The sequence below is a fragment of the Anser brachyrhynchus genome (genome assembly GCF_964034855.1).
Source record: "Anser brachyrhynchus genome assembly, chromosome: Z".
Taxonomy (NCBI): Eukaryota; Metazoa; Chordata; class Aves; order Anseriformes; family Anatidae; genus Anser; species Anser brachyrhynchus.
Window position 1 is genome coordinate 1,283,460 of NC_137697.1, and position 21,666 is coordinate 1,305,125.

Genomic DNA, 21,666 nt, shown 5'->3' on the forward strand with positions numbered 1-21,666 from the left:
TTATAAACATAGCCACCTACATAATAAAAGATGATGCAACAATTTTATTGGAATGAGTCCAACACATGCAGATACATCCACCAAACTGAAACTCAGGTAGACAGGTAGATACAAAAAATGTACTGATATACTTTGTCGTATTAAAAAAAAAAAGTATGTGAACCCCAAACTGGGGCTCTGTCTTTTACTCTTCGAAACTTAAAAAATTGAAGTGTAGTTAAGAAATGACCATATATGAATCCAATCATTTATTAAGAAAGTTATTTCTAACTTATATTCTTCTAGATAAGTTAACTTTTTCATTACAAGTCAATGAGATTTTCAGTAGCAAGAAACAGAAACCTTGGTAGCAAGTCTATGCAGTGTTTGAAACATAAGAATTTCTCTTGGTAGCTTAATAAAATCTCTTAAAATATGACCAACATAAACCTGTCTTGGTATGTTACAGAACCTAGGTAGCAGATGAAAAGAATTTCAGACTTAGAATTTACTGTGGATGTGTGCTGCCCTCTGCTGTTCTGTTTAAATTCTTCAACAGTGCCAAACTAAGCCATGGTGTGGTTACTTTTTAAACACAAGATACACATTACCTCAAACTAAAACACTAATGACAACTCTGAGCATCCAAACAGTGCCTGCTATAGAAAATGCATTATATCGTCACTTTTGACAAGTGATAGGAACCTCTCAAGAGATATTTTTAAATGTCCATTTAGACAATCCCAGGCAGATAAGGGGAAATACATTTGCTTTAGTTGTTTGTTCCCACATGAGCTTAGATCAAGATGCGGATGTTTCTCTTTTCCCCAAATAAGATTTTTTTATTTACACATTTCTCCTTCAAGAAATGCTTTACTATATTATAAACAAAACTTCTAACTCTTCTTCATGAGGAAATTAAGGTATTCAAGATATCATAACACCTATGAGAAGCTGCAGTTCAAACTTATCACAGAATCACAGAATCGTCTAGGTTGGAAGAGACCTCCAAGATGACCCAGTCCAACCTCTCACCTAATACTGACAAGACCTCCACTAAACCATATCACTAAGCTCAACATCTAAACGTCTCTTAAAGACCTCCAGGGATGGTGACTCAACCACTTCCCTGGGCAGCCCATCCCAATGCCTAAGAACGCTTTTGGTAAAGAAGTTCTTCCTAACATCCAACCTAAACCTCCCCTGGCACAACTTTAGCCCATTCCCCCTCGTCCTGTCACCAGGCACTTGGGAGAATAGACCAACCCCCACCTCGCTACAGCCTCCTTCAAGGTACCTGTAGAGTGCGATAAGGTCACCCCTGAGCCTCCTCTTCTCCAGGCTAAACAACCCCAGCTCCCCCAGCCGCTCTTCGTAAGACTAGTTCTCCAGACCTCTCACCAGCTTTGTCGCCCTTCTCTGGACTCTCCCGAGCACCTCCGTGTCCTTCTTGTAGTGAGGGGCCCAAAACTGAACACAGTACTCAAGGTGCAGCCTCACCAGAGCTGAGTACAGGGGGACAATCACTTCCCTAGACCTGCTGGCCACACTGTTTCTTATGCAAGCCAGGATGCTGTTGGCCTTCTTGGCCACCTGAGCACACTGCTGGCTCATATTCAGCCGACTATCAACCAGTACTCCCAGGTCCTTCTCTGCCAGGCAGCTTTCCAACCACTCATCTCCCAGCCTGTAGCGCTGCTTGGGGTTGTTGCGCCCCAGGTGCAGGACCCGGCACTTGGCCTTGTTGAACTTCACACAGTTGACCTCAGCCCATCCGTCCAGCCTATCCAGATCCTCCTGCAGAGCCTTCCTACCCTCGAGCAGATTGACACACGCACCTAACTTGGTGTCATCTGCAAACTTACTGAGGGTGCACTCGATCCCCTCATCCAGGTCATCGATAAAGATATTAAAGAGGACTGGCCCCAGTACTGAGCCCTGGGGGACTCCACTAGTGACCGGCCTCCAACTGGATTTAGCTCCATTCACCACAACTCTTTGGGCCTGGCTATCAAGCCAGCTTTTAAACCAATGAAGCGTACGCCAGTCCAAGCCAAGAGCAGCCAGTTTTTTGAGGAGAATGCTGTGGGAAACGGTGTCAAAAGCCTTACTGAAGTCAAGGTAGACCACATCCACAGCCTTTCCCTCATCCACTAAGCGTGTCACTTTGTCATAGAAGGAGATCAGGTTCGTCAAGCAGGACCTGCCTTTCAGAAACCCATGCTGTCTGGGCCTGATTGCCTGCTTGCCCTGCAAGTGCCGTGTGATAACACTCAATCTGCTCCATGAGCTTCCCTGGCACTGACGTCAAACTAACAGGCCTATAGTTCCCCGGGTCTACCCTCTGACCCTTCTTATAGATGGGTGTCACATTTGCTAGCTGCCTATCGACTGGGACCTCCCCCCATAGCCAGGATTGCCGATAAATGATGGAAAGCAGCTTGGCCAGCTCCTCTGCCAGTTCTCTCAGTACCCTCGGGTGGATCCCATCTGGCCCCATCGACTTGCATATATCCAAGTGCTGTAGCAGGTCACCAACCATTTCCTCGTGGATAGTGAGGGCCACATCCTGCTCCCCATCCCCTTCCACCAGTTCAGGGTACCAGGTATCCAGAGAACAACTGGTTTTGTCGCTAAAGACTGAGGCAAAGAAGGCATTAAGCACCTCAGCTTTTTCCTCATCCCTTGTAACTAAGTTTCCCCCCGCATCCAGTAAAGGATGGAGATTCTCCTTAGTCCTCCTTTTTGTGTTGATGTATTTGTAAAAACATTTTTTGTTATCTTTGATGGCAGTAGCCAGATTGAGCTCCAGATGAGCTTTGGCCTTTCTAATTTTGTCCCTGCACAGCCTCGCAACAGCCTTATAGTCCTCATGAGTGACCTGCCCTCTTCTCCAAAGATTATAAACCCTCCTTTTTCTCCTAAGCTTGAGCCACACCTCTCTGTTCAGCCAGGCTGGTCTTCCGCGCCGGCTGGTCTTCAGGCACGTTGGGAAAAGACCGCTCCTGACCCATTAAGATTTCCTTCTTGAAGAGTGCCCAGCCTTCCTGGACTCCTCTGCCCTTCAGGACTGCCTCCCAAGGGACTCTGCCAAGCAGTGTCCTGAACAGCTCAAAGTCAGCCCTCCGGAAGTCCAAGACAGCGGTTTTACTGGTCCCCTTCCTGGCTTCGCCAAGAATAGAGAATTCTAGTGTTTCGTGGTCACTCTGCCCAAGACAGCTCCCGACCACCACATCTCCCACCAGTCCGTCACTGTTTGTGAACAGAAGGTCTAGCAGGGCACCTCCCCTGGTAGGCTCTCTAACCAGCTGCGTCAGGAAGCTATCTTCCACACTCTACAGAAACCTCCTAGACTGCTTTCTCTGAGCTGTGTTGTGCTTCCAGGATGTGTCTGGGAAGGTGAAGTCCCCCACAAGAACAAGCGCTGATGATTTTGCAACTTCTGCCAGCTGCCTGTAGAACTCCTCATCCGTCTCCTCATCCTCGTTTGGCGGTCTATAACAGACCCCCACCAGGATGCTTGCCTTGTTGGCCTTCCTGCTGATCCTAACCCACAGAGACTCAACCTTATCAGTCCCAGCCTCAAGTTCCACAACATCAAAACACTCTTTAATACAGAGAGCCACACCACCACCCCTTCTGTGCTGCCTGTCCCTTCTGAAGAGCCTATAGACAGTCATTGCAGCACTCCAGTCATGGGACTGGTCCCATCACGTTTCCATGATGGCAACCAAGTCATAGCCTGCCTGCTGCACGATGGCTTCCAGCTCCTCTTGTTTCTTACCCATGTTGCATGCATTAGTGTAGATGCACTTCAGTTGGGCCATTGCCTTCTCCCCAGGCCTTGCCATTGTTCCCCCGGCACAGCTCCAAAAAGCCTTATTTCAGTAAGCATGCCAAAATTTTTTTTAAAAGTATCCAAAATATTTGCTAAGAGTTTCTGGACTTTATCTAGCTAGAAACAGACTTATTTTGAAATAAAATATTTTAATTTCCCTTTAACCCAAGGCATAAATAGCTTGATGTTCAATTGCTGTATTTCATCTAGAAGAGATCTTTGATGCAACTCATCCAAGACTTTTTCTCAATACTCCCAGTGTTCAATTAGAGGAATCCTAGAAGATGAGCTGATAAATGAAGCTAAGTTAGCTAGAATTCCACCTGCAAAACAATCTAAGATATCCAGCATTTTTATTTCACTACTCAGGAAAACAAACATTTCTAGATGCCAAGTATATTATATAAACAAAAAGCTTTAAGAAAATATATGCTAATTGTCTAAATGGTTTCATTGTCACTTGCAATTAAGCTGCTTAATGCTTTCATGGAAAACAGTTTCCTTATAGATTGAGCATTTCTTTTTTTTGTTGTTTTTACTGGTTTTGTGTCTTGTTTTTGTTTAAACCTCCCCCACTCTCTAAAAAATTCTTAACTTCAAATTAAACATTTTTTTATACTGAAAAAAACATACAAAGCACAATTCAACTTCAAATAAGCACAGAACTCCTCCTGAATTGCTGAATTATTTTAGTTAGAAAAATGTATTAAAACATTTTTTTAAACTTAGTTATTGATTTAGAATTACTATAATTATATATTCTACCTGATCCATTTTTAATACACATAATGCAACAAAAATGACATTAAAAAGTTAAACAAGGTAGGGAGGGAGAATCAAAACACTTACCTACTATTTTGAACTTTTGAGATACATGGGGTTTGCTACAAAGGATATCTGACTAAATGGCAACCTTTACTATTTTCACGCCTTCAACCATGAATTTGTAGTAAGTGGAGCACTCTGTCTAGTTCCTATCGTTTTACATAAAGCTGGAGAAAAAATATAAAATAATTCTGCTTGAGCTGAACAGTCTAGACCATCAGACTGATGAAACACTTGGATTTTTGTTGTATAGTGGTTTGGTTTCATCAAAAACACAAAATACATAAGTAGGAGAAAGTGCCGAAGTGAGCCTTGCTCTGACAGGTCTTATGTGGCATTTCCAGTTTTGGGATGCATCATATTTATAGTTTTTTAGAAAAACATGCAGACCTGGAAAGCTCACAGAATCGATTTTGTTAAAAGAAAATCCAATCTGAGACAGGAATTAGCAAGGATCTCACTGAAGTCATCAAGATTATACCGGATTCCATAGGACTACTAAATATATTTGTCTAAATATCTACTGTATTTTGAACAGTGTACATAAACTTATTAAAATACAGCCACAATCCACTTAATAGATCTTGAAATTGCTTTCTGATAGCATGTTAGAATACCTACTAAATAGGGGTGTAACAATTTAGAAAATTGTTTGATAAAGAACAATTAGGATACTTGGACTTAGAGTTACTTTACAAATACTTATCACAGCATCCTTTTTTTCAGCTTTCAACAAGTTCCAAAAAAAAAAAAAACCAGCAAGAATGATTTTTACCAAAGTTTAAGAATGATTTTTACCAAAGTTTAAGATGACAATGACAGGTTTCATGATCTTAAGGAAAGGCAGTCAAATTTTACCCTGTAGTATGCCCATATCACTTTCAAAAAAGGTCAGCATCACTCAAGAAAAAAATTGTGTTGAACAAAAATAACTTACGAGTCCAGCTTTCATGTGTGTAAGAAGCGTGACAGTAGAACACAAGACTGTAAAATAAGCCAGGTGAAACCTACACAAAAATCCAGTGCTTTTAAACATTCCTGAGTTTAGGCAAATTTAGGACTTCCATTACCTACAGATGCATAAATGGCTGTTACACTGACATCAATACCACATCTTGGTTGTTATCTCTTGCCCAATTTGATTACAGTGCACTTTATCTACTTGCTGTCTTATTCTTCAACTACCACTTCACACTACTAGCAGTTTAAACCTAAACTTTGATTCACTGAATCAAATATTACCTCAGATGAGTCAATATACCTTTACATTTAGAATATAAGAATATTCTACAGTACTCAATGGGCTGTATCTGCAAGCAAAATGGAGCCAACACATTTGAACGTTACCAACACACTTGAAATTAAACAACCGCTGTTATAAAATCATACTGCTAAAAAGAATTACCTGTTTTTGTTAGCAAAAGATTATCCAGATGTCTGTCTCCAACTCCAAGGATGTAAGTAATTACACAATAACCAGCTGTAACAAGTAAATTGTAAACATCAATACAAGTACCTTTCCTGGAGAGCAACAAGTTCCACACAATTAACAACAGCATATAATGTTATCTTAATTCTTGTTCACAAGTAGTAAGTATGCCACAGAGGCTGGGAAGGTGGGAATGAATAATCAAGATTATCAGCAGTATGAAGTACACAAAGTAATAAATTAAAACTCTGAAATATATTCAGTACTGCCTAGATTCAGCTTTTACTACCCTATTATACACCTAACAGGTATATAAAAACACTTCCATTCAATATTAGGATTAAGATACTTCAAAGTAAGATGAGGTATTTTGAGCAAAATAAATGTACACATTTTGAACTCTAGATACTTACAAAACCCACAAACAAGTGTTAGACATTGATGTGAATTTGAATGGATATGTCAGCAGTATTTACAAGCTAAGCAGTAAGGCTAAGTGATAATAAGCTTAGTAAGGCTTAGTGATAAGTTACAACTAATGCAAACTGTTATATTTCTTTCACCCACTAACCAGAAAGGTTTAAATAAGTTTTAAGGATGGCACTGTCAGAAAGAATAGAAAAGTAAGAGATACGGTACAGCAACAACTGGATGACTTTTTTGATAGGAAAAAACTTTTCAATTTAATGGACAGCAAATGCAATGTTTTAACATCAGCATCAGTTTACTGAACAAGAACTACACTACTACATTTTCTTTTTATCAAATGGAGTAGGAAGTTGAACACAACCTCCAAGGAAAAGATGACTTTTAAAAAAAACAAATTGAACTTTTCTACTTCAAATACTGATGATTCATTACTTTACATCTCCCCAAATTATGAATATCCCAACTCATGACGTGGAGGAAACATAGGTAGGATTTTTTTGCTAGAAAGAAGGGTGTACTTCTAATCTCCTTCAAGGAGAAGGAAAGAGGTCTGAGGAAATATCAGTGTATCACATGTCTGACTCAAAACCACTCTTTTCACTAGACAATGCCATTCCCTTGCAAGGGCTACGAAGACTCCTTGAGCGCAAGGGGAAACATAAGCAGAAAAAATTTACAATGCTCACAAAAGGCACTAAATACAAAGAAAATCCTAGCTCTTATGTTCCTTTATCACAAAAATCTATGCACTGATGCTGATGACCAGGAAAAATTATGACCTCTAATTCCACGCTGAAACCTACAAGAAACCTGAACTGGTACATTGTTGCAGTCATGACAAATTAAAGATTAGCTTTTCACTTATTACAATCTGACAACTAGAAATGAAAATTTAATAGTAACAACAAGAAGGATTCATCTCCAGATTAAGACACGAAGTACACATACAGCCATCTAAATATCAAACACGAATTGCTATTACAGTCAATTGAGAAATATCTGATACTCAGTAGAATCTTGACCAATTCAAACCTACCCTAATGCTGACTCTGAACTTGACTGGTCTGCTGAATTAGTGTTAGAGCTCACTGGTGACATTACTAAGATCTACAACAGGTATTCTGACTGTAGGTAAGGAACTATGCAGGTACTTTCTATGATCTAATCTGAAGTGTCTCAACAGCTCACTGATCCCATCCTTTATACTTCATATCTGAAGTTATCAGTTGTAGAAGTTTAACTTACCACAGCTCTTAACATACGTGTCCATCACCTCTGCACTTATTCCATGAGGCCCAGTCTCACTAGGTGCGTGCTTTCTGAAGAAGTTCTGGAGGGAAAGTCGTCAACATATTTAGTTACTCCACATGATCTCAAATGTGATTCTATAACTAGTAATCAAAGACTTAAAACAAGACCACAAATGCCCAGTAATATAAACTGTTAAACAAAGAATTATCCCCAACAAACCCAGTGAGATCTAATTTACTTCTATATTGCTACCTTTATATTGTCTTAATCATCATATTTTTACATTCAGCATAAAAAGATCTGAAATTTAAATTGAAATGCAGTTCTTTAAAACAGCCTCAGATTAACAATGCCTTCAAGATTTACTTTAATAAATTATGAATACAAAAATACTTCCACAGGAACAGGTTGATGTGAGATTATGAAAACCATACAGGACTAAGTTCAGGTCAGTAACTACATTTCGGACACACATTCTAACTTACAAAGTTTAACATGATATGCCTCTATATTCTTCAATACAACTGAGTTTAAAAGGAAGATCTAAATCACCAAATGGTACATGAATGAGGCCAAAACAGTCCTTCCCACTACTTAAAAAGACTGTTTTTCTTGACCGAGATAAAAAGATGTGTAAATTATATCCAAGCCTAAACATAAGATTATTCCAGTAAATGAAAGTAAAGGCACGAAAGCTAGGCAAGCACTGGAAGAGGAGCTTTCTGTGTATCTACAGAACAAATAACTGCCCTAATGAAACACTGAAAGGAATCTCACAAAATAAGGAGGTGCTGAAAACGGGTACCTGTTGACTATTTAAGAAAGTTTTGCATGAAAAGCAGCCTTGTTATAGATGGAAAAAGCTTTAATTGTCTTTGTTTACACAGGATTAAGCACTTCAAAGACACATTCAAGAAGCTGACAGCAGAAAGATTCTGTTGCCCTGTACAGAGTTAGGAGCTGGATTCAATGATACTTGTGCACCCCTTCCTTTTGGATACTCTATGATTCTTCAAAATGAAGTCCATAAGAGCAATGTGGAATACAAATTTTAACTGTTTAATAGCGTAGTAGAAAATTCTAGTTTCAGTGCTCCAAAACTTTGGACACTTTATGTTAAAAAACAACTTCAGATAATCCAAATGGCAAGCTGTGCAGAGTGGAACACAAACCCTCAAAAACACAAAACTGAAATCTCAAGATTATTAATGTAAGTTAAATAACATTCAAACATCAAAACATTTTTTTCTTTCCTGCAGATCTGTATTATCAGTCCATATTAAATTACTTGCTTTGAAACTTCAGAAGACTTTTTTTTTCATTTTCAGATACTGCCAATTTTCATTGAAACACCTGTGATGCCCAAAACAAACATTTACAAAAACAACAGAAAAAACTTTCACCACACTCAGTGCTTATTTAATTTTTACTCCTTTGCCTACAATGCACAGCTATTTTATCATGCTTCACAGCACAGGAAATCTGGGTTCTGTAATGTATTTTGTCATTGCTCTATGAAGTAATCTCAGATTACATTTCTTTTTGTTGTCTTGTCTATTGAGATCAGTAGTTCCTCGAAGGAAGAATTGCTCCATATGTCTGCACAGCAAGCAACAGTGAGGCATCTACCTTAGGTTGGAATAGGATGTTATAATTGCAAAATGACAATTTCACGTTCATTTCTAAATGCATTATTCTATGAAAATATAATGGAATAGAATATAAATAGTAGGATTCTACGATTACAGAGGACTACAGAGAAGAAAACACTTCAGAAACTGTATGGTGATTCAGTGTAATTGTAGCTTATCACAATCTTCACAGAAGTGAGAAGAAACTTGTGCAACTTTATGTTGGTCACTGTACAATTGGAGAGATTAATGGTTTTTTTTTTCATATATCTCCATGTTTTCAAATGTATATAGTTAACAGAAGGGTGTAACTATTTATTTTGACTCCCAGTTACTGCATTATGACCAAATGCAAGCTTCAGTATTAGCTATAAAAATGTGAAAAAAGGTAACGTAATGAACTAAATGCAACATAAATATGCTGTGTTTTCATTCAGAACGTATTGTCACAGAATGGTTAATGCTGAAACAGACCTCTGGAGGTTATCTGGTCCAACTGCCCTGCTGTAGCAGGAATACCCAGAGCACAGTGTTCAGGTCCATATCCAGGCAGCTCTTGAAGATCTCCAAGGAGACTCCACAGCCTCTCTTGAGAGCCTATTTCAGTGCTCTGTCACTATTTGTGTCTATGTATCTTATATGGAAGCTTGGTATGTTTTATTTATCTGTATTTATCCTGACCAACTAAGTAAGCTCTGCAACCTAACTGGTGCTGTGCTTGAAGGTATCAGGAGTTGTGTGTCATTATTCAATTACATATCCCTACTCAATTCCATTATAATCAAAGAAAGCTTGCTCCAAATCAAATCACACAAAGTACACATCGACCACACATGGAAACAGACTTCAGAAGTTACACAGATTAGCTATTTAGTTGTTTAAACTAGAAAACATTAACACGTTTGCTTTGACAAGGTACCAAGCCTAGTGGCAGCTAGCAAATCTGACACCCATCTACAAAAAAGGCCAGAAAGAAGACCCAGGGAACTAACTACAGGCCTGTCAGTCTGACTTTGGTGCCAGGGAAGCTCATGGAGCAGATCATCTTGAGTGCCATCACACAGCACATACAGGACAACCAGGTGATCAGGCCCAGTCAGCATGGGCTGATGAAAGGCCGGTCCTGCTTGACGAACCTGATCTCCTTCTATGACAAAGTGACACGCTTAGTGGATGAGGGAAAGGCTGTGGATGTGGTCTACCTTGACTTCAGTGAGGCTTTTGACACCACTTCCCACAGCATTCTCCTGGAGAAACTGACTGTTCGTGGCTTGTATGGGTGTACGCTTCGCTAGGTAAAAAAAACTGTCTGGGTAGCCAGGCCTGAAGAGTTGGGATGAATGGAGGTACATCCAGTTAGCAGCCGGTCACTAGTGGTGTGCCCTAGGACTCAGTACTGGGGCCAGTCCTCTTCAATATCTTTATCAATGATCTGGATGAGGGGATCAAGTGCACCCTCAGTAAGTTTGCAGACAACACCAAGTTAGGCACAAGTATTCATCTGCTCGAGGGTAGGAAGGCTCTGCAGGAGGATCTGGATAGGCTGCACCAGTGGACTGAGGCCAAGTGTATGAAGTTCAACAAGGCCAAGTGCCGGGTCCTGCACCTGGGACACAACAACCCCCTGCAACATTACACAATGGGGGAAAGTGGCTGGAAAGCTGCCTGATGGAAAGGGACCTAGGGGTATGGGTTGATAGCTGGCTGAACATGACCCTGCAGTGTGCTCAGGTGGCCAAGAAACAAACAGCATCCTGGTTTGTATCTGAAATAGAGTGGCCAGCAGGACCAGGAATGTGATTGTCCCTCTGTACTTAGTGATGGTGAGGCTGCACCTCAAGAAGTGTGATCAGTTTTGGGCCCCTCACTACAAGAAGGACGTTGAGGTGCTGGAGCATGTCCAAAGAAGGGCAATGAAGCTGGAGAGGGGTCTACAGAATAAGGCTAACGAGGAGTGGCTGAGGGAGCTGGGGCTGTTTAGCCTGGAGAAGAGGAAGCTCAAGGGAGACCTTACCACGCTCTACAACTACCTCAAAGGAGTCTGTAGGCAGGGTGGGGCCAGTCTCTTCTCCCAAGCAACAATTTCCTCTTATCCTAAGTTGCCCAGGGGAAAGCCAGAACTTCAACATCATAACTGAGCTACACTTTATTTCAATGTTATTACTGTTAGGTCATAAGACACTCATGGGGTGATTTAAGTGTTTTCTAAAGCAAAAAATCTGATGTGTTTCAAGTTTGAATCTGTCTTCTAAACAGTAGGTAAAGATCAGTTGAGAGACTGTAAAGACTGACGTGTGAGATTTAAGGCTGCAATTCATACTGTGTTACCAGTAGAAGACTTAAAGAACCACACATCACATACCTGTATACTTTCCTCAGTAGCAAGAACTTCTGCAACCGGCACTGACTGAATAAACTGCATGAAACCTGTGACACAAACCAAAAAGTCTCCAGTGCATACAAGTTTGAAGCTACTCCACAAAGCATTTTTATTAAAGGGCACCACTAACACATGCTTTCATTCAACTGCTTCTCTATAGTAAAAAAAATTTCCCCAATTTTTCCCCAAAATTCAGTAGTTCTTTAACAACCAGTTGTAACTGCAAGTTGTCCAAATTTTCATGAAAAAGGAAATAAACCAGTCATTTTCTAAATGTTTATCCACAATGCATCTAAAAGCATAGTTAAGTTTCATTTTGTTTTGGTCTTTTTTCCCCCCCTATCTTCATGCAAAGGTCAATAAGAGTGTTCACATGATTTGCCCAAGATCACACAGCAAGCTTGCACCAAAGATTATGCTGTAAATAGTCTAAATGACTGTCACGCATTTCAGAAGTTAATAACCGGTTTCTTTTATGAAGATATTTGAGTCACCTGTGGAATACCACAGCCACTCAACTTGTTTACTTCCACAACTTATAGTGGGACAGGATTTTCTTACACAAGCTCTTCTTTAGAATGCTGTCTTAAACAAATCATCTTTCATGAAAATACTATGTCACAACAGTCTAAGAACTGATGGAGAAAATTCTTCCCAATACTGTACTTTTAGAAAACAAAAGTATTCATACCATGTTTTGTACTAGTTGCCAGCACTTTATAGGGTGTCAGCTTCAAATCCAGATTCTCTTTTCTTAACAGCTGGGAGTGGGGAGAAGGAAAAAAAAACTGAAACAGAAACCAGCTAATTTAAAAAAAAAAACAGGAGACAGTGATCTACGCAGTTCTTCATTGAACTTAGTGATGTGCAAAAGCCAGTTTGCCAAACTTTTTTTTTTTTTTTTTGGATCTCTACAGAATCTATGTCTGTCTATAAAGAAAAAAGCCAAGTGAGGTCTAAAAACCCTGGAACGTATTAGCAACATCAACAGCAATGTTACCCACATGAACAGTTTCTACCAGTCTTGCTCTTGACCAGGAGAATCAAGAACTTAGAACAACAACATGGGTAAGTAATTCTCACCTTATCCATGAGTGAAATAATCTGAAGAATAAGTTGATCTTGACGTAAGTCATCACCATGCTTAAAAATTACAGGATATTTACCTCCATCTTCTGTCTTGAAGAATAACTGAGCAGGCATTAAGGCACTCTGAAAAAGGAAATTTATTCCACTAAGCACGTTCACAGCAATGTTCACATTAATATCTTTCTACAGTGGATTCCTAAGATACAAATCCTTATTTACTGCATTATTAACTATACGTGAACTAAACATGAATAAGATCATACGATACTGATATAAATTTCAGTTAGGAAAAAGCTTAGAATAATCTCATCGGTTACAAATAGCATAACAGCAAGAACCAGAAGTCTCTTAATGTTCCTCAAATTTGGCAGTAAGGAAGCAATTCTAAAATATTTCTAAAAGCAGTTACCTACTGTCTAGGTCTCAGACCATATCATTTCCAGTTACCAGAACTGTGATCTAGGTATGTTTAAAAAAAAACCAACAACTCAGGTTCTCCACTGTTTAGAGAAGAAAAACCAAACAAGAAGTACAAAGGATACATTCTTCCCCTGCATGCCACCCCATCCCTCATGCAACTGAAGAGGAAAAGACAGAAGGATTCAAGTTTTGCATGCGTGCAATTACAACTGATGTAAAAATGCTGTGCAAAAGGTCACAACAAAACAAATTGTAACTGACCAGATCAAAAAGAGACAATTACAGGATAAACATTGAAGAAATGCTAGGGGCAAGTCATCTTAATTAATTACTTTCTTAATCTATTTAGTAAAAGAAAAAAATTCCTTTTTACATTGCTGTTTGTGAAGAACAATTTGTTTGCTCTCTCTCTGAACAAAATGGATTGAAAGGGATCAATTACCTACATGAATTTCATCTATTGCAACTGACCAAGTCACTTCCCTCAAAGCAAAAACAATTAAAAAAATCAAGAATATGGTTTAATATTTTCACATGCAGTAAGTGTTTCAAAAAAAAAAAAGTTCCATAAATAAAAGAAAAATGATTGTTTGAATAGTCCTACAAAAGCTGCCATGTGATAACCAAGAGCACCAAAAATCAGTCATTCACCTCTGACTATCATCCCGTAGCACAGAATTATAGATTAAGTGGAAATGAGAAAGCATTCAGAATCAGGACAATCAAAACCATCTCTGACTTCAAAAGAAGTTTTAAGAGCATAGAATGGAAGATGGGTCCTCTTCTACGTAAGTAATAGGTATATAAAGAAACAAGCCAAGGGTGGGGAACCAAAGGTGGCAGAAAACTATCAAAAATGTTCAACTCTTATTTTAAGTAAACAGAAGTTATTGGATTTCACAAGTGATTCCCGTGAAACTAGAAGGCATACTTACAACTTACTAGAAATCACATTTGTTGCAACAAAAGCTTGAACTTTTTTCCTCCCCTCTTTTCTTTAAAACTAGCAGAGAATGCCTCCTGGCTAGAGACCTGACTGGTAAAACACATTTTGGTCATCTTAAAACTGGGTAATAGTCAACTAGATCACTTGAAATTAAACTTATGATGAGCATGGGCTACTTACACTTCAAGTAGCATATGAAGCAAAAGAATTCAAACCTTTTAACAGCATACTGACTGTCCAATAACTATATTAAGGAATGGCTATGTAATCACAAGCAACTGATGTGGTTCAATTTAAGGAGTTATTTACACTTGGGATACATCATCTACTTGGCAGTCCACTGCAACATAATGAAATGGACCACCTTATTTCTTCCCACTCCCTAATAAACTAAGTTTCATTTTGCAGTACAATAATGTTAACATGTAGATTAAAAATCAAAACAGGTATGCTACATGTAAGATTTTGAGCATAAGTGATGATCCCTCTGGACAAAGACTAAGGTTCAGAGAAGTTCTGAACTAGGAAGCATTCAGCTACCTTGGAGACAATGTCTCCGGCTTGTGAACCACTTACTCTTAAGAAGATTTGCGCATAACATTTCACCTTTTTCAAAGTAGATTATGGTTATTTAATAAAGTATATCAGTCTTATAAAAGCTGCTGTGAATTTAGCACATTAATTTGAAATCAGCTTTAGAAAAAAGCAATGAATCACTTTAAGAGCACATTACAATTAGATTTCTCCTTGACGACATCAGCCTCTTTCAATCTTTCAACTGGTGTTTCTAAGCTTGGTGCTCATTAGATTCGTTTATATTTCAGCTATTCAGACATTATTTACCTTGAAGAGTGTGGCTTTTTCAGGGATTATCCCTTTAATTTTCACCTGAGGCTCCAGAGGAAGTGGAATAAGTTCCATATCCGCTAAATTCATCTTTTCATTATCCGCTAACAACGCCTGAAGCCTCTCATTCTAAAAGAAAAAGAATCAAAATCTTGTGTTTTATCCCCCCCCACCAAGCAAAACTATTGGGCATACATGAACAGTTAAAGTCTTAACAGCAGATAACTATTACTAATAAATCACCAGCTTCTTCAATTACTATTCCAAAGAATCAAGATTTCATTCTTTAAATGCAGTGAAATAAAAATTCTCCATATGTAATAAGAACAGAGATGTAGGAATACCTGAGGGTGGTCCTGGTGGACACCAAGTTAAACATGGGCCAACAGCAGGTTAAGGGAGGTGATCCTTCCCCTCTATTCCGCACTGATGAGGCCATGCCTAGCATATTGAGTCCAGTTCTGGGCTCCTCAGTACAAGAGAGACATGGACATATTGGAGAACGTCCAACAGAGACCCACAGAAATCATTAATAGACTGGAGAACCTCTCCTAGGAGGAAAGGCTGAGAGAGCTGGGACTTCTAAGTCCAAAGAAGAGAAGGCTCAGTGGACATTTTAATCCATGTATATGAATACTCGACTGGAGGGTGCAAAGAATACAGAGCCAGGCTCTTTCCAATGGTGCCCAGTGACGGGACAGCAGCCTGTGGTGGTTTTACCATGCTAGGCAGCTGAACACCACAACCGCCCTCTCACTCCCCCTCCTTAGAAGAGGGGAAGAAGTAAAGGAAAGAACAACTCATGGGTTGAGATAAGGATAATTTAATTAAAGGGAAAAAAATAATTAAGGAAAGATTATTATTAATTAAACAATTTAACTAAAGGGAAAAAAGGGAAAGGGGAATAGGGAGGGGGAAAGGGAAAAATAATAAAAAAAATAAAACAAGTAAAGCCTGTGTGGAAGTGCAGAGGAAAGAAATTACTCTCTACTTCCCACAAATGAGCGATGCTTGACCATGTCCTTGAAGCAGGGCCTCAATGCACGTAGCTGGTGTTCAGGAGGACAGATGTTTTCGCAATGGGAGCCCACCCCTCCCCTCTTCTTCCCTTTTCCACCTTTTATGGTGGAGTGTGACATCATATGGTATGGAATATCCCTTTGGTTGGTTTAGGTCAGCTGCCCTGGTGATGTTTCTTTCTCACTTTTTTGCCCACCCCCTAGGAGGGTTAGAGAGAGTCGTGATGCTGTGCCAGCAGTGCTCAGGAGCAGACAACACCGGTGTGATACCACTGCTGTTCTAGCTACAACTGCAGAGCACAGCACTGTATGGGCTGCTGCAGGGAAAGTTAACATCCCAGCCAGACCCACTACACAGCCCTGGGCAAGCTGCTGTAGGCAGACTTGCAGGGAGGTAGGACAGAATGACCTTCAGAAGTGCCTTCCAGCTTCAGCCATTACGTGACTCCGTGACAGATAATTCTCATATCACAACAACTTCTGCTCCCTTCTCCTATCTTCTGCAACTCGCTCACCCTCAAATCACTACTTCAATGATTTCTATACCTTACTTTAGCCAAAATACCCTGAGACATTTCTGAAGGGCCTCTTCTCTTTTTCCATTTCTGAAGTTTCAGAACATTTTGTAACTTTGACCCATCTAATCCTTTCTTAGGTTTCTTTAAAATTACCTAAAATTGTTATAGGATAGACGGACATCTGTTATACGTTTGAGTAGTAAGAATTTTTAGTGAAAGGCTAACATTCGTTTCTGGGTAGAATTTGACAATGTAAGTTTTCCAGTCCTTTATTTACCTTTTTCTTACGATTCCCACTTTCACGCTGCACTGCTTTCATTACATGAACCAGGCGATCTACAAACGTCTGCTGAGCTGCCAACAATGAACGCATCACCCTGACAGACTTATCACCCTAAGTGAATTAAAAGAAACAAAATTAGTTATTTGTTCAATAATTATTTTACCTAGAAATATTTTTTTCTTTATTCTTACATCTTTGGGCTTTTAAGTTTTAAGTGAATAAAGATCTATTTCCTCCCAATTCAAAAGATATTTTCTGTAAAGCACAGTCAGAATCATTGGAGCTGACAATCAATTATCTGACCTATCAGTTCACTTTAATTTGAATCAACAATTTTAGTTATGAACATTCCTGCAGAAAAAAAATACACAACGAAAATAAGGTAATAAGCACAAGCACAAGAAATACTCTATGAAGTGTTAAGAGTCAGATTTACACAGCATCCCTAAAATGGGAATTAATATGAAGTATAAGATTCACAGTCTCACTTGATTTTAGTGCATCTACTATAAAATTATAGACTGAAATTCACAAAAGCTTTTTTATTTTGTTTTTGCTTTCTTCTCCTGTTGCTACAGCACCCTTTGCTGCTGGCATACAGAACAACACAGCTTTTGGATTCAAAAGACAGGCCTCTTGTCTAAATTTGCACTGGTAAAGAAATATTTCTAGGAAAGAAATTAGAAGTTTCTAATAAACAAATTAGAAGCGAACTAGACTGATCATACAAGGCATAGGATTTCAGAATAAGCATGTTATTAATGGGAGCAAGCAATAAGACAAAAATTTTCTTGATAGTTGTTCTTTGCTTTACCACAATCACTGAAAATTCAAACAGAAGTAGAAGCTTTCTAGATTTCAATACATGATAATGACAAGCTGTCCTCTTTCTAGACACTTGTGTCTTTTTAAAAGAAAAGAATCACCTATTTTCTTACACAGAAGCATTACCTTTAGCAAAGCCTGACTAAATCTTCTCATCACATTTAAGTACATTTCATGAGTCTTTGGGTCCCTCTGCTGAGTGTCTTGGTCTTCACATTCCACTATTACATACCTGCAGCACAGAAACAATTCAAGTTATACTGTATTCTGGCACAGCACAATTTGAGTGAAATACTGCAGTCCTGTATTTTTAGCTCCAGGTGCACAGTAAAGTTGTTAAAAATAAAGTTGTTCTTTGACTGATACTAGCTGACCTCTTCAAAATTGCATAGTAATAAATTCCCATTTGGATAGGGCAGCCTATAAAAGTTTGAGGTGCTTCACTTGAAGCAGTCAATCATCACTCAGACAGGACATAAGTCCAAATCACAAGAACACTTCAAACGGGAAAAGCGGGTAGTCCACTACACTACTACCCTCTATAGCACAGAGATAAAATAGTTGCTGCAAACTTGCTATTCAAGTACGCCTCAAAAAAAATCCTATTCTACTTGTTCCTTATTTTACAATTAGCAACAGTGGAAGAAACCGTATTGATCCTGAAGTAGCTCTGCAAAGGCTTTTCAAATCAGGTTTTCATTTCTAGAATTTTCCAGACAGTTACACTGACAATTTATTTTGATGTGCTAATTAGCAGTTTGGAAACACTTTTGTGCTTATTTCTATTCACAGAACTGACAAACAAAAAGCAGCTGTGCAGAGGTCTTCCTTCTGTTTACTATATTTCATAGCTTTACCCAGGCAAAACAATCTCACTTAAAAAAAAAAAAGGTAGAGATTAGCAACTGTTTTCAAACACTGCATTTGGATTCAAAAGTGGCTCTACATATTCAATAAGCATGCTCACACTTCACACTAATAACTATTTTTTCCTTTTTCTGGACTTGCAACTTCTTTGCAGCTGAATGATTATAGGACAAGATTAGAGGTCTTGATTGCAGCTGAAAAAGTGACGTTTCTTCTCCTTTACAGGTGACTTTTCACATGGATAGAAGACTTTCTGTAAACAACTAGTAATGTCATATTTGGAGCCTTCTATAACTTCAGCTAGTGCTAAAGAATGCTGACTGCAGATGAGAATCAAATGAACACCACATAGATTGACTTGGTGGTGGTGGCTGTTACATTTTAGTTTTACACTGATTTCAAATCAGCTTTATATGGTAAGAGATAAATGCCAAAACACCCTGGGTTTCTATTTTAGCTGATAATCCAGAAAATTGCTATCATAAAAGGGAGAAGTTAGGAAATCACTTGTAAATAGTTTAAGTTAAAAACAACTCCCTTGTTCTATAACTCAAACCTCCTTCCTCCTGAAAAGAACAGGCAAAGTAGGAAAGGCACATCCATCTGAAAGTAAATAGCTACAGACCAGCACACCCCTGGACTGTTTGGAAAGTTACAGACAGATATCCCGGAAAAATTTCACTGCAGCTTTAGTCTACTTCTGACTAAATAATTTATTTAAGTTTTGGATGTAAAAAAAAAAATCTGAATTTTCTTTTTCACATTGATGTAAGAAATCTACTAGAAGTGATTCAAAATTAACTTTGCTTGTGTCAAATTTGACTAATTTTATTTACAAATGTGCATTATATACATTAAGGTACATGTAAAGTATTTTATGCATATTATCTCAAGAAAATCTATAACCAGAAACTACTTCCAAATCTTTGCTGATACTTTTTTCTACACACTGTTACCTTACTAAAGTGACAAAGTTAGATTGCTGCAATATTAGCAAAAAAACCAAACACATTTAAAAAAAATCTGTGCACTAAAACGTCAGGGAAAAAAGGGTGTCATTAATTGAAACATGCCTTTTTCATTTGCTAAAAATTTGGGCAGTTTCTCTAAACCACCTTAGAACAAGGAGGAAGAAATACTCCACACATAGGTAAATGTCTCATACATCCAGATGGGGGAGAAGTAAAAAGCAGTAGCAGTGACTTCTGCAGGCACTGTTAAAGTATAAGAATAGGAGAACTTTACAACGACAAGTGAATGAGCAGGGAGGTTTGATTTTCAAGGGACATTGTACTTTTCCATTGATTATTCTGGTGCACCCTGTGTCTGGATAGATGAAACAAGCAATTGATCAGCAGCCACAAGGATTTATGGCTATGTCAGCTCAAACAGTGGCTACAACATTTGTATTTTGTCACTGAGATTAAGATGTCTGCAAAGAAAACAATGAATGAATTGACTCTTTTGTGGTGGTGGATTTTTATTTTTATTTTTGTTTATTGTTTGTTCCTGCAGTTGGAAGACAAAAACTGTGGAGTCCTGGAAACTTTTAAATATTCTGTAGATTCTGACAAGTTGCTGAAATTTAAGTGCAGAGTTTAGCTCATTTTTATTATGTTGATATAATCCACCGACATTTATTTTCATGAAGAAAGTTTAATTAGGTCAAACATTTGGCTTCTACACACTCCAATTCAGCCTGCAATTATTTTAACCATTTACATTTATTAACATCTTTATTCTGAAGTCAAACATCATATTTGCCACTACAAAAGTACAGTTCCCTTGCATAAATGTGTAAGTAATGCATTTGAATTATCTTTCATTTAAATTACTGAATTACACATCTCAAATTTCCGAAAAAGCAAAAGATTTTAAGAAATTTACAGACTGGGTCATTCTCAAGATAGGTTCTTAAATTTAAGCAGGAACAGTTTTAAGTTTATACCACCTAAAACACCCAATTCACCTAATAAGCATATACTAATGCATATGAATATTTTAAATTATTAGATGAATCTAAAAGGATACATATAATAATTATTTGATTTAAATCATTTTTAACCATGTGAAAGGTACCGAAGCTGTCCGTTATAAAATACATGTGCATATACAAGTATATGCTCGTGTGTGTTTATATGCATATACACATCGACACTTTCAGGGAGTACATTTCATGGAGTACAGCTCTAGTCACCTCAGTTTTCTTTAAGTGAGATCGTATCTGCAAATGCTTATTTCATTAAGTACAGAAGGCATGCAGACGACTAGTTAAGAATTAAATGCCTAAAAATTGCTTAAGTGAGACAACATTTTACCTCTTCACCATCTACATAAACTATTCATAACTAAAGTTCCCCCTAAAGAAAGCATACATCTGCAATGACTGTGCTTACAACACAACCACAAATTTAATCTAAAAAAACAATTAGATTAGCACAATCTAATTAACAACTTTATGAATGTTTATAAAGTATGCTCTTGACATATTTAAGTAACTTTAATATTCTTGTCAACACTGCCAAAAGTATAAACACAAAGCAAACAAAAGCAGTGCAGAAGATGAACTTGATTTCCTACTCAATACCAGAAACAAAGTGAATGACAACTTAAAAACTATACGGTTAGCTTGGGGGACTCCCCCCCCCCCAAACACTGTACTTAATGCCTTACAGATCACCTTACTTTGTCTAACAGAGAAACACTTTTTCTATGCTTTAAAAATCAGTGTCCTCTTTTTAGTGATTATTCTGTTCAGCTGCGTATTGTAAATATACTACTTCATCCTGACTGAAATTAAGATTCTCAAGTTATCTATTGCTGTGCATCCTTCTGGGTATTATAGCTTTGATTTCAATTACACATTGATACAGTATGAATAAATAGTTTCTAACATACCAGTATAAGTAGTTCGCCAACGTGGAATTTTTGCATGCTCGTGATATCAAGAAAGTGCAAAGGTCTTGCTGAGAGAGATTTAAGAAAAGCAAAATTACATTATAAAGTAAGTCTGACACATCATAGAGATGACGGTAAGGAAAAAACACAAATGCATGAAGGTTTGAGAGATGTTCCTTTGTAAAGGCTGAAT

The 21,666-nt window shown here is 38.2% G+C and overlaps 1 protein-coding gene across 4 annotated transcripts in view; it reads right to left on the reverse strand.

Moving 5' to 3' along the window:
- Nucleotides 1-21,666, reverse strand: part of PIK3C3 (phosphatidylinositol 3-kinase catalytic subunit type 3) — a 75,756-nt gene that overhangs the window by 30,278 nt on the left and 23,812 nt on the right. Inside the window, exons 13-22 of one of the 4 annotated variants that reach the window (XM_080572985.1) lie at nucleotides 21,474-21,541; nucleotides 17,835-17,940; nucleotides 16,878-16,994; nucleotides 15,061-15,192; nucleotides 12,846-12,974; nucleotides 12,454-12,550; nucleotides 11,745-11,809; nucleotides 7,746-7,830; nucleotides 6,048-6,122; nucleotides 3,322-4,106 (exon numbers count right to left, since the gene is read on the reverse strand). In XM_080572985.1, the coding sequence (XP_080429111.1) occupies nucleotides 4,084-4,106; nucleotides 6,048-6,122; nucleotides 7,746-7,830; nucleotides 11,745-11,809; nucleotides 12,454-12,550; nucleotides 12,846-12,974; nucleotides 15,061-15,192; nucleotides 16,878-16,994; nucleotides 17,835-17,940; nucleotides 21,474-21,541 (897 nt within the window). In that variant the 3' untranslated portion in view covers nucleotides 3,322-4,083. Of the gene's footprint in view, nucleotides 1-3,321; nucleotides 4,107-4,649; nucleotides 4,810-6,047; nucleotides 6,123-7,745; nucleotides 7,831-11,744; nucleotides 11,810-12,453; nucleotides 12,551-12,845; nucleotides 12,975-15,060; nucleotides 15,193-16,877; nucleotides 16,995-17,834; nucleotides 17,941-21,473; nucleotides 21,542-21,666 lie in introns of those variants that run through there. The other 3 variants (XM_080572984.1, XM_080572983.1, XM_080572982.1) reach the window with 3 other exon arrangements.